Below are 16,159 nucleotides of genomic sequence, written 5' to 3' on the forward strand. Positions count from 1 at the left end.
TTCTCTCTTGACATCCAGAATTGCCATGAATAATAAAATAATGAACTATACAGGTAACTATGTTCTTCCATATTTTCATGTTGCCTTTTATATAATAGGAACTTGATCAACATTTATAAATTTGGGATTAAATAAGACTGAATATTCTATGAACCCTTGTAATGTAATGCCAAAAGAAAGGCAACTTCCCAAAGTTCAAAATACCAGCATAGGTGCTCTCCATTTTATTCAGTGACCAACCAAGAACAGAGAAGATCAAAACATGACATCATTCAAAATACAGCATTTACTAAGTGTGATTAAATAATCTCCAAGTACTACCCCACCCCAGGACCTTCCAATCATTCAATCAATTACAAAGTCCCTGTTCTAAATACCATTCCACCCCTAGGCTGTACCTTCATTTAGTCCACCACAAAGTCCCTCTTCTCAAATGGAGATTAGTTTCCAAACATAAGTAAACCACATTCATTTGTTCAACCACAGAACACAAAAAGGTCAAAAGTTCCCCACCCCTGGATCACAACTGAATCTACCCCAGAGTTATATCAAGTTTAAGCACAGCACTTAATACCCAAATGGAGGTCTTTTCTTCATCTTGACAGGAGGCAAGTTCTCAGCAATCTTAGTTCCTGGGGAGACAAGGCTTAGCAAGGCCACAAGATTCATTGACAGTCCCTTCATTAATTCATCCTCTGTCTGTAGAACAGTCCTAGAACCCCTGAAAACATTAGCAAAACCCTCTCCCAGGATTTCTGTAAACATACAACAAGAAAATCCTTCTTCAGGGCTTCTGAACAAACAGAAAGGTTCCCAGACCCCATGCAAAAACAGCACTGTCCTTCACCAGTGGACAGTATTTACTCTGTCTGCAGGACAGTCTCCAGACCCCTGCAACAGCAGCACTGTCCTTCACCAGTGGACAGTATTCACTCTCTGTCTGCAGGACAGTCTCAGGATCTCTTAGCCAGCAGCCAGGTTCTAGGACTTCTTCAACAAAAGGACTGTCTTTCACCAGTGGACAAATCTGGCAAAACAACATCAAAACAGACAGACAAAGTACCAGCAAAACAGCCATGTCTCCTCAGTCCTTGGCAGCTCCGGGGGCAGATCTCAAAAGTCCAGGGCGATTCAAAGTGGCACTCAACAATCCTCTCAGTCTCTCTCTGCCTCCACGAGGTGCTGCTTCCAAAAAGTTCTTCTGCCTCTCTCTTGTGTCTCTCCAAATCTACATCACCAGCTCCTCCCAGTTCTTGTCTCTCTTTTCAAGTCAAGTCCATCCCACAGGTGGGATTAACAAGCTCTGGGTTTTAACACAATCAATTTGAAAAACTAAGCCAATACAGGGGAATCTTTAAATGCCATTACTATCAAAACCCTGAAGTTTTATAGGTTATTTCTATTCTTTTACTTAGAATTGGTATTAAATTGCTATTTTTACCCCCACCAATATTGTTTAAAAATCCAAACGTTTTCTCTCCATCAGGCAGGAGACCTTAAGAACAGCATTTGTGGAGTGATTAATGGTTTATTCTACTCTAGTGTCAAGTGATGCTCAGGAAAAAAAAAATTGCATTGCCAAGTACTGGAATGAAGCTGCTACTTCTCTTGCCCCAATCAATTTTTAGTGTTTCTGGGATCAAAAAATAAGAAGATGAAAGTGATATCCAGAAAGTAGTAACAGAAGGGGCACAGGACATGCATTTACTATGAATGGTTTCATGGGGTTTTTGTCACCATTACTGTAAATGCCACAGCTCAGCTAAAATCACTTGACTCACACTTGTTTCCTGATTATCTGCAACACAGCATTTATGCCATATTATATATACTTTTATCAATCAAATAATATTGATCATTTGATGTTGTATTTATCATAGAACAAAAGGTTTTAGACTCCTAAATAGAAAGGCCACCTAATCACAAAACAAAATAGCTGACCTGAGGTTTCTTTGCCAGAAGATTTATTTTTTTTTGGTTCTTTTGAAAATTAGTGTGAATGTTTCTCATCTTTGAATTTAGCACTATGTAATATTTCTTAAGTGTCTGTGTATATGCATAGTAATGTGCTGCATACATTATGACAAAATCTATACTCTCTGGGAGGTTACAAAGTAAAACAGTCTCTTTTGTTGGAACTTCCATGACATACTCATTAATTATGGACATTCCCCAAGCTTCTCTCTTGGGGCTGCTTCTCTTTCCTCTCTATTCTTACCCATTCGGTGATCTCATTTTCTCCCATGGGCTTAATTATTTCAATACAAATTATTTCTATATCACTATAATTAGCTCTCCTCTCTCTCCTGAGCTCCAGTCCTAAATTGCTATTATTTTTGTTCAGTCATATCTGACTCATTGTGACCCCATTTAGGGTTTCCTTAGTAAAGATGCTAGAATGGTTTGCCATTTCCTTCTCCAGCTTATTTTATAGGTGAGGAAACTTAGGAAAACAGGGTTAAGTGACTTGCCTAGGGTCACACAGCTGTAGTGTCTGAGGTCAGATTTGAACTCAGGAAGATGACTCTTCCTGAATCAAGGCCTGGTGTTCTATCCACTGAGACACCTAGTTGATCAAGTCCTGAGTTATCACCTGTCTATTATACCTTTCAAACTCAATGTACTTTTTTTTTTTTAAAGCAATCGGGGTTAAGTAACTTGCTCAAAGTTACACGGACAGTTATTTCTGGGTGTGGTGCTAAGTATCTGAGCCCGGATTTGATCCAGCTCATCCCAACACTGGAGCTGGTGCTCTTACTCGCTGAGCCACCTGGCCACCCCTAAGCAATTGGGGTTAAGTAACTTCCTCAAGGTTACATGGCCAGGTGTTTCTGGGTGGGTGCTAAGTGTCTGAGCCCGGGATTCGATCTCCAGGTCATCCCAACACTGGAGCCGGTGCTGTTACTCGCTGTGCTACCTGGCCGCCCCGCAAACTCAATGTTCTTGAAGGCATCTCAAACTCATGTTCATATCAAAACTCATTATTTCCACCCCCACTTACTCACTCCTCTTCAGAGAAGAACTTCCTTTATTACTCTCAAGGATACCACCCAAACATACTTATATATGATATTATATATAATATAGCATAACATAACATATACTATATAACACACATGTATGCTTCTATATTTATAATATTGTATGTACATAGTGGTTTGCATGTTGTCTGCTTCTCCTACCGGTATTAGAATATGAGCTCCTTGAAGGTAGGCATCAGTACTTTATCATTCTTTTTGTCCCAGTGCTTAGTACTGTGCTACATGTATGATAATCATTTAATAAATGCTTATTGATTATTGACTGACAGAATGCCATGTGAAGTTTCCTTGTCATGAGAACATGGCAAAAGAAATCATAGGAATATTGCCCTGGGCAAATTTTGGAGAGTAGAACAATAATGAAAAGACAAGAAGGTGAGGTCATTGAGTAGAAGCTTGAGGGGAACTGGAATGATTGTTGTTGCTGTTCTTCCTTCATTCTCGATGGCAACCAATGAGATTAGAAAAGTGATGTCTTGACTTGTGAGTGAATTGGGTTTAAGTGAGGCAGGGCTGTGCAGTGACCAGCCTCCCTCTTTCCTCCAGGTTCATCTGAGTCCAGTGGCAAGACAAATATCAGGATGACTACCGATGATACTGTAGGTGCAAAAGAAGAAATATCATTGCTAGACTACTTCTCATTTGTATCATTCATATGGCATTAATATATACTACCTTCTAATGTAATTACTTGTGTTTACATCTTTTCTCTTTAACTTGATTATAAACTCTTATAGGCCAGGACTGCATTTTACACTTCTTTTATATTTTACTTTACCTTTGCCTCGAACATCAAAGATGCTAAAAAAAATTACTTCTTGTATTTATATATGAATATTTGTGGAATACCACATAGTCACAGAAAGGAATGATTTAGTTTTATTTAAACCTTAAAATATGTGTATAATGACCATATAGATCAATAAGAAACAGAACTAGTAAACTATTAGCTCGTGTGATTTTTTTTTCTTTTTCGAGGGGTAAAGGCAGGGCAATTGGGGTTAAGTGACTTGCCCAAGGTCACACAGCTAGTAAGTGTTAAGTGTCTGAATCTGAATTTGAACTCAGGTCCTCCTGACTCCAAGGCCAGTGCTCTATTCATTGTGCTACCTAGCTGCCCCAAACTCATGAGAATTTATCTTCTGGGTAATATAAAATGAATTTCAAGCATACATTTCTCTGCATTTACTGACAGGTAGTTTTCAGCATAATAGAGAACCAGCTAAGTTGGAAATACATAGGGTTCAAATTTTGCTTCTATTACATATTAGCTGTGTGACTGTGTGTGACTTAACTTGTTACTTCCCCACTCAAAGACTATAAATGAGCTGTTCTTTCACATGGATGGAGTTTCTTATATAGATGAATTCATAGTACTCCTACCTCCAAAATATTTTTTTTTCAAAATTTGAAAGAATTTTTTCTTGAAATATGATTCTTCTATTGATTTGATTCATTAATGGAAGAGCCCATGTTTTTGCAACTCAAAGTGTTATTTGAACATTTTGAGTCTTGGTCTATAGCTCTTTCTTTGAATTTCACTCTTTAAAAATATTTGGAGATTGTAATCATGTTTCCCCTTAGTCATTCTTTAGTCAGCCTAGACTTAGCTATTTTCATCTTTCCTCTCACATGATGTACCCACCTCTCTAATAATTTTGTTTTTGTTCCTCTCTGTATGTTCCCTGCAATTTGTCTAAATTTACTTAGTGGTTAGAGGTGAAGAGAAGAGATTTCAGAGATGTAGCCTTGTAAATATCATGATTACCATTAATAAACATAGAACCATCTCCTAATTGTCCAAGGTTGTTGTATTTTTTTGTTTTTTTTCTTAATATAGAGGAAATTCAGTCTCTGTCCTCATGGATTTTCTAATTTATGGGGAAGAAAATTCCCATTTCTCCTGCCAGAGGATTCTTTGGTGAACAGGGACTTGAAATGTAATAGAATGACCCATCTGTTCTTCTAATGAAAGTGATTTCTCTTATGGTCACTATTGAAGGCCAGAGGATGATACATCTCAAGCTAGAAGGAATTTCAGAGACCAACTAATCTAACACTTCCATTGGACAGATGAGGAAACTGATTGCCATGGAGATTAAGGTACTTGTCCAAGGTGATGCAGCGTCAGAGCCAGAGGGAGTGTCTGATGTGGAGCTTGAGCCTGGGTCCTCTGTTCCTAGAGTCAGTGTTTCCCTCTTCCCCCCATATCATGCTGGTATTTCCTTTACTAAGTTCCCCATTGTAGCATGGGTGTGACCTAGTGTCTGCAAACCCATGTTCCTGGTGGCCAGTATTGGGAGTTGGCTTGAAGAGTTCCATTTTGGTAGGTCCTGAGAGCTTTTACTCCTTTGGTATAAACTATGTATCTGTTGCTAGAAGACAAGCCTGGATGTTTTTTGAAAATGCTCCTCAGCAAGTGGACCTCAACAATTTTCATTGTTTTTCAGCCACAGAAATTCTCAGAGATTTGGTATGAAATCATATAGGAGCCCAAATTGTGTCTAGAGGGAGGTAAGTGATACAGCTGGGGCCCGGAGTCAGGAAGATTCATCTTTGTGAGTTCAAAGCTGCATGACCCTGGGCAAGTCACTTAATTCTATTTGCCTCAGTTTCCTCATCTGCAAAACAAGCTGGAAAAGGACATAGCAAACCATTCCAGCATCTTTGCCAAGAAAACCCCAAATGGGGTCAGGAAGAGTTGACATAAATGAAATGACCAAACAACAATAACAAATTTAGGTATTGTGAAACTATAATGACAGGATTCTGGGAAAGCATTAATCAAATTATTATTATTATCCAATAAATATTTACTGAAGCTGCAAGGCAAATGATTAAGGAGGCCATAAACATGAAAATCTCCTATAACTTAAAAACTACTGTGTTGAACCTAAATGGCTTCCATTTATATAGTACCTGAAGGTATACAAAACACTTCAACATATAATCTCATTTGATCCTATTGAGAAGTGGGTGCTGTTATTCTCATTTTACAAGGAAAATAAAATTGGGAAAAGTCACACAGTAATTTTCTGAGGCAAGATCTAAATTCAGGCCATCCTAATTCCAAATCCAGTATCCACTATCCACTATCTTCTATCTATCAATAAACATTTTTTTTTTGCTTTTTGTAGGGCAATTGGGGTTAAGTGATTTGCCCAAGGTCACTCGGCTAGTTTTTGTGTTAAGTGTCTGAGGCCGGATTTGAACTCAGGTCCTCCTGACTCCAGGGTCAGTGCTCTATTCACTATGCCACCTAGCTGACCCCATTTTTTAAGGGCATACTATGTGTCAGGTACTTTGCTGAGTGCTGGGATACAAAAAGAGACAAAAGATAGCCCCTGCCCTCAAGGAACTCACAATCTAATGGGAAGGGAAGATAACATGCAAAAAAATGCATATACAAGTATGTGCACATATATGTACCTATAATATACAAATATGCATTTATATACATATGTGCATGTGTATTTATATCTATCTGTCAAGCTATGTACAGGATAAATAAGAAATAATTAATAGAGGGAAGTCACTGCAATCAAGAGGTATATGTCACGTAGTTGTTCTGAGATCACTGCAATATTCAATTTGCTCCCCAAAGGGGGGAAAATCCACCATAGTAACTCAATAGGGGAAAAATCGCATTAATACTGTGCCAAAGAATTCTCCCTGGATCATATGCCATTCTCCTCTCTGGAGACATCTGAAGGATAAAGCAGAAATGAGAACCTGGGGGTACTAGACAGTATTGATAACTTGAACCGTGAAAGACTTATTATTCATTGTGCCCAGGGAATGACCGTGCTCTTTTCTCAGCCAATGAATGAGAAAGCAAAAATTTCTTTTTTAGCTGAAACTTTTGGTTCCAGGTTTGAAGTGGTAGTCTCTTTTCAACCTCAAGAAGAAACTGAAGTGATGAATATCTACTCCAAAGGAAAGATAGAAACTTTCATCAGTGCCACATAGCTACTAGTGAAACCAGGCCCAGATGCCAATGCAACTCAGAATAGGAGGTGAAAAAAAGCTGAAATGTATAGAAAGTTAGACTCATCCACAAGGACAAGCTACATTCAGAGAGACCTGGGAGAGACCAGGCTGTAATGTGTTTCTGGGAGAGCAGTGGGACAAAGGTCACCGGCATTTTCAGCTTTCCCTAGCCACAAATTGCTGCTATTTTTATAGAACAGAGTAGTGTGGGGAATCAAGGGTGGTTATAACAGTTTCTGAAAACAGCATAAATCTGATGTTTTTCAATTTGACAAAGCAGAGTCATGGGGAAATTTATCTAATGAGAGAGGTATAATGAAACCTAAGATCTAATATAGATTTGTGCCCATAAGTTAGACAATCAAACTAAGACATTCAGGGAAGACAGTAGAGTCAAGTCAAATAATCAGACTTCAATTTAGAGAAGAGTCAAATGGAAGACCTGATATTACCCTGGGACTTTGTATTTTTTACCATAAAGCTGTTGAGAGGAAGAGCTTCATAATCATTGTTGAGTGACCTAACTGAAGGAATCTTTATGACAATTGGATGAGGCAGATGATGGAGGAAAGTTGAAAAGAATTTCAGAGCCCCCTTTTTTTGGAGTAGATGGAAAGACTTGCTACTAACAGAGATAGCAGAAAATTGGAAGATTGTAGCAAGTGTCAATGAAGGTAGTACCTACATAAGACTCTGTAGAAGAGAGGCTTATTAACCACAGCCTCCAGCAGCAAATGGAGGTGGCTGAAAGAGTTATTTGACAGTCATAGCCTTTCCTTTTGGGAAGAGGCTTGTTCTTTCTTGCCTTTTAACCATAGCTTCCCATCAGACAGGAAATTAGACATTCCTGAAGGTAACTGGATTACTGAAGACTTGATAGAGCAGAGAAATGATGCATGCTGGGGAACAGCAGAAATGTGGCTAAGATGAAATGCTTGGTAGAAATCAGTGACAATCAACACTAGGCAGCAAGCAGGTCTAACAGAACAGCATAATGACTTCAGCTTTGTGATGTTGGAGGTGTTAATTCATTTTCTTATATACCTTAGTCATGAATTACTTATGTATAACTCCTCCCATGGGTATCTCAGAAATGTATTTAAAGTTTGTCTGTTACAATATTATTACTGCCTTTTAAAGCCAATCTTTTTAGACTTTACTCCTCTCAACATAAACTACAAATGGGTGACACTGGCTTCCTTACTATTCTTCATTCAAGACACTCCATCTTCTGACTTTTTCTCTGGCTTTCTCTAAAACCTGGAATGTTCTCTTCCATCTCTGCCTTCTGGCTTCCCCAGTTGAGAATTGCTCAGCTAATATTCTACTATCTGCAAGAAACCTTTCCTATTCACCATAATACTAATGTCTTTCCTCTGAAATTACCAACAAGTTATTTTATATGTGTATATACATACATACACACAAATATCTTTTGTAGGTAGTTGTTTCCATGTTGTCTAACATTAGAGCTCCTTTAGGACAGGGACTATTTAAAAATATTTATTTTTAGTTTTCTGCATTCACTTCCATAAGTTTAAAAATTTCCCCCTCCCTCTTCTCTCCCTCCCTAAGATTATCTTGCAATCTTATGTGGGCTCTATACATACATTTCTGTTAGACACATTTTCACATTAGTCATGTTGCATAGGAGAATTATAATGAACCATGAGAAAGAAAAAAAAACAAAATAAAACAAAAAAGAAAATAGTGTGCTTTGTTTTGCATTCCAACTCTGTAGTTCTTTCTCTGGATGAGGCTGGCATTTTCCATCATTTGTCCTTTGGAATTGTTTTAGTTCCTTGCATTGCTGAGAAGGGCTGTCTATCAAAATCAGTCTTCATATACTGTTGCTATTACTTTGTACAGTGTTCTGGTTCTGCTCCCCTCTCTAAGCATCAGTTCATGTAAGTCTTTCCAGGTTTCTCTCAAGTCCACCTGTTCATCATTTCTTATAGCACAATAGTATTCACAACTTATTTAGCCATTGCCCAACTGATGGGCATCCACTTGATTTCCAGTTCTTAATCACCACACAAAAGAGCTACTATAAATATTTTTGTATACATGGGTCCTTTTCCCATTTTTATGATTTATTTGTGATACAGCCCTACAATCAAAGGGTATAGACATTTTATAGCCCTTTGGGCATAGTCCCAAATTGCTCTCCAGAGTGGTTGGATAAGCTCATAGCTCCATCAACAATGAATTCATATTCCAACATTCCCACATCCTCTCCAACATTTATTATTTTCCTGTTTTGGTGTGATGTGGTACCTTAGAGTTGTTTTGATTTCATCTCTCTAATCAATAGTAATTTGGAGCATTTTTTTCATATGATTGTAGATAGATTTAATTTCTTCCTCTGAAAACTGCCTATTAATACCCTTTGACCATTTATCAATTGGGGAATGACTTTTATTCTTGTAAATTTGACTCAGTTCTCTATGTACTTCAGAAATGCGGCCTTTATCAGAGACACTGGTTGTAAAAAGTCCTTTCCCAGTTTTTTTGCTTCCCTCCTAATCTTGGTTTCATTGGCTTTGTGAAAAAACTTTTCAATTTAATGTAATAAAAATTATCCATTCTGCATTTCATAATGTTCTCTATCTCTTGTTTGGTCATAAATTCTTCCATTCTCTATAAACCTGACAGGTAAACTTTTCCTTGCTCTCCTGATATGTTTATAGTATCAGCATTTATACCTAGATTGTGTACCCATTTGGACTTTATTCTGGCATCTGGTGTCAGACATTGGTTTATGCCCAGTTTCTGCCATACTATTTTCCAATTTTCCTAGCAGTTTTTTTCAATGAGCTCTTATCCCATAAACTGTGGTCTTTGGGTTTATCAAACAGTAAATTGCTATAATCATTGACTATTGTGTCTTGTGTACCTAACCTATTCCACTTATCTGCCCTTCAGATATGACTAGACCACCTTCCCTAGCATTTCTTTTCATTAATTCCCTTGATATTCTGGACCTTTTGTTCTTCCAGATAAATTTTGATATTATTTTCTCTAGCTCTAAAAATAATTTTTTGATAGTTTGATTGGTATGGCATTGAATAAGTAAATGAATTTAGGGATAAATGTTGTTTTTATTTTATTAGCTCAACCTATCCACAAGCAACTAATGTTTTTCCAATTATTTAGATCTGATTTTATTTGTGTGAAGAATGTTTTGTATTTATGTTCATATAGTCGGACAGGGACTATTTTAAAATTTTCTTTATAGACCCAGCACAGTGACTGGCATATAATAAGCACTTACTAAATACTTTTTAATTTGTTCAAATATACAGATCTACTTTTCCTAATAAATATGAGCTCATTAAAAATTAGACTTATTTCTTAAAATATAATTTGCTTTGAAATGAGGTATATGTACACTCTTTAGGAGGGTACACTCAAGGCTTATGACAGCACTGTTCTGTTGTTATTTTATTACATTTGTTTATCATGAAATGCCTTATATTTGAACCAAGTCTTCCATATGATTAACTAAAGTAGATGCTTTGGTGGAGCCTCATTAGCTATCCTTTGATGAAGATTCTGACTCTACCCAAAGTACCAAGAAATGAGGTAACATTGGCATACTTCTGGCCAACTGAATAGGTCATGGAGCAGGAGGCCAGTGGAGAGGGTCAGATGGTGACAGTCTATTAAAGCAGGGGTTCTAATCTTAGCGTTTATGGTTTACCATGGGTTGATGAGTAGATTTAAGGCATCTAAAATAAAACAAAACCTCAAGACACTTTAATAGGGGAAATAAAACATATACATAAATAACTATGGAATAAGATTTAATGGAATAAATAAAAAATAGAGATACAGTGTTCTAAGAGAAATCAGATGGGATCACTTCTACATTGGAGAAATCAGGGAAGGCCTCTTTGAGGAGGTAGCACCTGAGTAAGTTTAATTAGCAATACTGTTCTGTGAAGGAACTTGATAGTAAAATGTACTTCCCCATTCAGGATCACTCAGTGATCACTACTGATCACCAATCAGTAATTGGTGGATGCTCGTGTATATTTTTGGCTTGTTGAAGTACACTAGATGGGGACAATTTTTCTCAAGAGATAATGAAAAATATAGGAAGACATGTGAGTGTATGGACTTCCTGGAAAATTTGTATCTAAGCTCCAGTATGGAAATCTGTCAGAAATGATTTCTACGTTTAGCATGAATATAATACTTGACAACAACCCTAAAGTCATAGACCACCATAATTTCCTGTAGACAGAATAATGAGAATGACTTGAAAACAACCCTGTGAAGAAGGGCATGTAAGTATTATTGTCTCCACTTTACAGATGACAATTTTGAGACTCAGAGATGACTTGCCCAGGGTCAAATGGATAGTATCAAGACAATATTTGAAACTTGGAGTCCTGATTCCAAGTCCTCTCTGCCAAAATGACAAAATTAGGTCATTTCTCCTGGACAGCCCAATTAGATCATGACGTGAGACCATGGAAAACCCCTGGCTCAAAATCAGTCAAAGAGAGGGGAGAACAAAGATGCCAGGAGCTGGGGGAGGGGATCAGAAAAGTGCTGCTGTTTTGCCTGCCAGAAGAGAAGTCACATGGCTACTATCACCACCTTTGTTCACTGGAAAAGGAAAAGACAGAAGAGAGTGAGAGGGATGTCTTATGTTCCCTTATAGCTTTCCTTTTGTTCTTCCACTCAAGTTGGGGCATGTGTAATTACCCTCTTGCTTGCTGCAATTTCTATAGTTTGCAGTTCAATTTTCCTCAACACTGGAGGCAGAATTGTACCTTCTGCAGACCAAACTCTGTCAGATGTGAGCATCATTGGGAACGCTACTTGCTTGTACAGGAAAGATGAATTCTGAATAATAAGGGAGGTCCAATGCTATTAACAACAGAAAGCTGTCACACTAATGTGATCACACAGCATATTCCTATGCCCTCTTCTTAGACCTATTCTTCTAGTCAAGGCTAAGTCAAAGAAGGGGAATGTTATTGCCCCTATCCTCTGTACTGCACACACATTCTCAATAGCTAGGAAGTAATGAAGGGTCAGTTAGTGTATTACTAAGGAGAATTAAGTGGCAGGCTCCTGACAAACATCTGGTCCTTTCGAAAGAGTCTATGCATAAGGAAAAACTATAATGTAGAAGTTGATGGGGTTGATGCACTATCTGTTGTCCCATTGATTCCGAAGGTTGATTTGGCTGATTGGGTTGCTTAGATGGATTTCCTTTTCCTTTCTCATTGCTCCATTTGAGCTCCAAAGCTGTGTGTTTAGTCAGAGTAGACAATGTTCCCCAACCTGTGGACTGGTATAGCATCAACAGAAAAGCTTTTACTCTATACAACCTAAGGAATATTCCTTTAGTTAGCTAGCTTTGAGCATAATACTATCTTCTGGGCATTGAGCTTACACTAACTAGAAGGCATGCTAATAAGAAAATAACACATTTGTATTAATAGTTGTTTGAGGGAATGAATTTGTATAGTTTTACTGCATGAGATGACTATATTTTATATACTGGCCTATTAGGTTTTTATCCTGGAAAAGGAGCACAAAGAGAAAAAATGCACCTTTGTTTTCTGACAAATTACATCACCTGTGGTGTGGAGAGCATGATTCTTGACACATCTACATTTCCTTCTGAGTCAGTATCTTCTCTCTGCCTCCTCTAGTCAAGTGACATTGTGAAAGAGATGTTCTTTCTACCAGGAACTCTTTCAACACTATTTACTTCAAACATGCTAAGTTAATTTCCTATCTTACACTTATTTTCTGTTTCACTTCATGCCCTTTTGCTCATGTGTGCACTGTTAGAGATGGAGCATGCCTGTTCAATATTTAATGAATGGGATCGCTTTGCAGTTTTTAGTTTAAAGGTAACCATAGCACGCACCCTTACATTCATTATTAATTGCAGAGATGTGCTGTCCATTCTGGGGAGTCCTCTTTCCTTGACAAGATTACTCCATATGTGACCTGCTATCCCTCAAAACGAGCCCCTGGATATTGTTGTAAGCTCGACAAGCTGGCAGGTATAATACCAACTGAAACCAGAATGATGTAAACTTGTTTGTTCATTTGGGCACATGGGACCATGTTTAGGTGTGAGATGAAGTCTGAAGGTGACAGGCAGCGGAAAGTCCGATTTCGGATCGCTTCATCTCACAGTGGGCGAGTCCTGAAGGAGGTTTACGAGGATGGAGAGCCTTCAGACTCACTGGATTCCGAATGTGCCAGTAGCTGTGGGACAGATCACAATAGTGGACCAAGCGAAGGAGAAGGACAACAAAATGGCCATTTAGGATCAGAGGGGGATGAAAATGAAAATGACCAGGATAACTTGCTTGTGTTAGCAAGGGCTACCACTGAGAAGGGGTTTGGTACAAGACGAGTCAACATTTTAAGCAAAAACGGTACAGTCAGAGGCATCAAATATAAAGTTAGTGCTGGCCAAGCCCTTTTTAACAACTTAACCAAAGTGCTACAGGTAAGTAATATAGCTTTCCTTTCTCACGAGTTTGCTTTGAACTTGCCATCTGGACTGTGCTCCCTCCAGTTTCCGCTCTAAATTGAAGCTCTCTTATTCATGACTTCTCTTACATACTTCATGACTCACAGTGGCACACTTGTTCATCTAAGATGTTGTCTCCCTAGTCAGCCAAGTTGAGGACAGGGTCACTGCACTTACTAAATTAGACCTATTTCTCACAGCCAAATTTGCTGTGAAATCTCTTGAGTGTTGTTCCCCCAGGGTGTGCTGACTAAACAGCATAACTTTTTCCCTCCCTAGCCTAGGAACAAGACATGAGAGAAGTATACATTTTCAGTTAGAGTCAAAGCCCTGGGAGAGAAATGGTGGGCTCTGTGCCAGCTCTCTGGTTTTGTAGCACTGTTCTGCAAGCTTAATGGTCGCCTGCCTTTCCAGGCATATAACTACTTATAAATGCTAATGATTGGGCCCCAAGAAACTATATGCAATTTTATGAAGACATTTTGGTTGAGAGTGACATTTCTTCTATTTTAATAGTAAAAGGATTATAGTTTGGTTTCCCAAGCTCCATTAATCTAGTCTTCAAGAGTAAGATTTGGAAAAGGTTATTCCAACGTGAAGGCACAGGCTGAGAACTAGTTTCACAGTAAATAAACAGTTCTCTAAAATATGAGAGATTTCACATATTAGCATAAGAATGTATTATGCAAAAGCTTTGGCCATCCTCTTTTCAAAATGATTTAATGTCAAGGCACATTTTATAAATGGAAGAGAGCCCTGGTTTGGTCAGGATTATTTTGATGAAAGGTTTGCTGGTGAAAATATGAATCATTATTTCAGAAAAGGGAGCCTTGATCATTCTCTCTAAGGTAGTAATCTTATATCCATTATAATTCCATTTTCTCTGGTTCCTAACATTTTGAAAAATGATCTTTTGGAAAATTTTGTATGTCTCACTGGGACCCCCAATTGTGTGTACTGTGAGGGGGTGGTAATAGGAGTGGGGAATTTCAACAAAATGCATTTGAATATTTTGGTTTCAAAGGTAGACAATTTTTTTCCTTTTAGAAAAACTGCAAAGCATTTTCTTTTCTGAATGAATACCGGGAAGCAGAATGTTTTAGACATGATTCTTCATATATGTAGACCTTGGAGGTCATGTAGTGCAGTGGAAAGACTATAGTATTTGAAGTCAGAGGATTTGGGTTCAAAATTTGACCCTGCCCTTATCACCTAGGTGCCCCTTGGTAAATCATTTAACCTACTGGTGCTGTTTCCTTATCTATAAAATAAGGAGGTTGGACTAGATGATCGCTGATGTCCTTTCTGTCTCTAAATCTGAGTTTCTAAGTTTTGTTAGATTTAGAAAAATTAAATCAGATGGGAAAATGATGTCCAGTATGTAGGTTAGAAACTATTTTGTACACATTTGAATTAGAATTAAATTCATAGACTGTATGTACCACGTGACCCTTTATATAGTTCAGCCTCTTGTTCAATGCAGAAATTACTTCTACAACATTCTTGAATGATGATCATTTGTAGTTTTTACCTGCATCATGGATAAACTTTGGAAATGTTTACATTCAATATACATATTTTCTCTCCCCTCCAACTGGAGTTCTTTAAATTGTATTATACTTCCTGGAGGTATTATACTATGTTACTGTATCTAATTTTTATCCTTTGTTTTGGAAGTTTTTACTTATTCTCTACTGGCTAAAATTAATTACTTTGACTATTTTTAGTCTTAAAGCCTACAAAGGAAGAAATGTATAGCTTTAATGATATTATTTACAAATAGGAATTTGTAAAAAGTCCTAAAGTTGGGGGTTTAATCTTAGATTAGGATAAATTATGTCCTTGTATATTTTCTGCCCCCACACAATTTTCACCTGTACTTTGAGAAGAAAATAAAGCAAGATATACTCCTCTTGTAATTTTATTCCCTTATTTTTTATTTTTGTTTTTGCTGTAAAACAATGACCATTGATGCTATCAGAGACTTGAAAGGGACATTAAGACTATTACTCAGTATCATAGCTGAGGAAGAGTGATTTATAAGATGTTTTCTTTTTCTTTTTTTTCAAATGCTTTATTAACGTCTGATTTACATCATTCATTTCCGCCAGATTTTGAGTTACAAATTTTCTCCCCTTTTTTCCCCTACCCACAGACCCAAAATAGCAGTCCCACATGATGTCCCCTCCTCCAATCTGCTCTCTCCCATATTTTCTCCCATACCCCTTTTGACTTTTCCAGTGGATGGAAATGCCCCAGTGCTTGTATATCTTATTTCCCAATTACATGTAAAATAGTATTAATAATAGTATATATATACATACACACACACACACACACACATATATATATATATATATATTTGAGTATTTGATTTTAAAACTTTGAATTCCAGATTCGTCTCCTTCCTCCTTTGTCACCCACCGTTACTGGTAAGATAAGCAGTTCAATATAGGTTGTACATGTGTGGCTAATGCAAAATAATAACATAGTAGTAGATTTATTGTAAAAGACTGACTATATTTCCTTCTCTCCTATCCCACCTTCCACTTCTTCTAGTCTCTACTTTGATCCCATCCCTTTTCAAAAGTGGGTGCTCCCAACTTCCCTCCCC

At 37.6% G+C, this 16,159-nt stretch overlaps 1 protein-coding gene and 1 long non-coding RNA gene across 2 annotated transcripts in view; one reads left to right on the forward strand and one right to left on the reverse strand.

Moving 5' to 3' along the window:
- Positions 1-271: 271 nt before the first annotated feature.
- LOC138174695 (uncharacterized) overlaps positions 272-16,159 on the reverse strand; it is a 162,888-nt gene continuing 147,000 nt past the window's right edge. The window contains exon 2 of the long non-coding RNA XR_011171801.1: positions 272-425. This is a non-coding gene — a long non-coding RNA (uncharacterized lncRNA). The remainder of the gene's footprint in view (positions 426-16,159) is intronic.
- The window catches only part of GRXCR1 (glutaredoxin and cysteine rich domain containing 1), a 132,564-nt gene continuing 129,533 nt past the window's right edge, over positions 13,129-16,159 (forward strand). Inside the window, exon 1 of the mRNA XM_069105024.1 lies at positions 13,129-13,521. Within this exon, the coding sequence (XP_068961125.1) occupies positions 13,129-13,521 (393 nt within the window). The remainder of the gene's footprint in view (positions 13,522-16,159) is intronic.

This window comes from Petaurus breviceps, unplaced genomic scaffold (assembly GCF_028583685.1).
Source record: "Petaurus breviceps papuanus isolate PSGF00001 unplaced genomic scaffold, PetGlider_PUasm1.0 76, whole genome shotgun sequence".
Classification (NCBI taxonomy): Eukaryota; Metazoa; Chordata; class Mammalia; order Diprotodontia; family Petauridae; genus Petaurus; species Petaurus breviceps.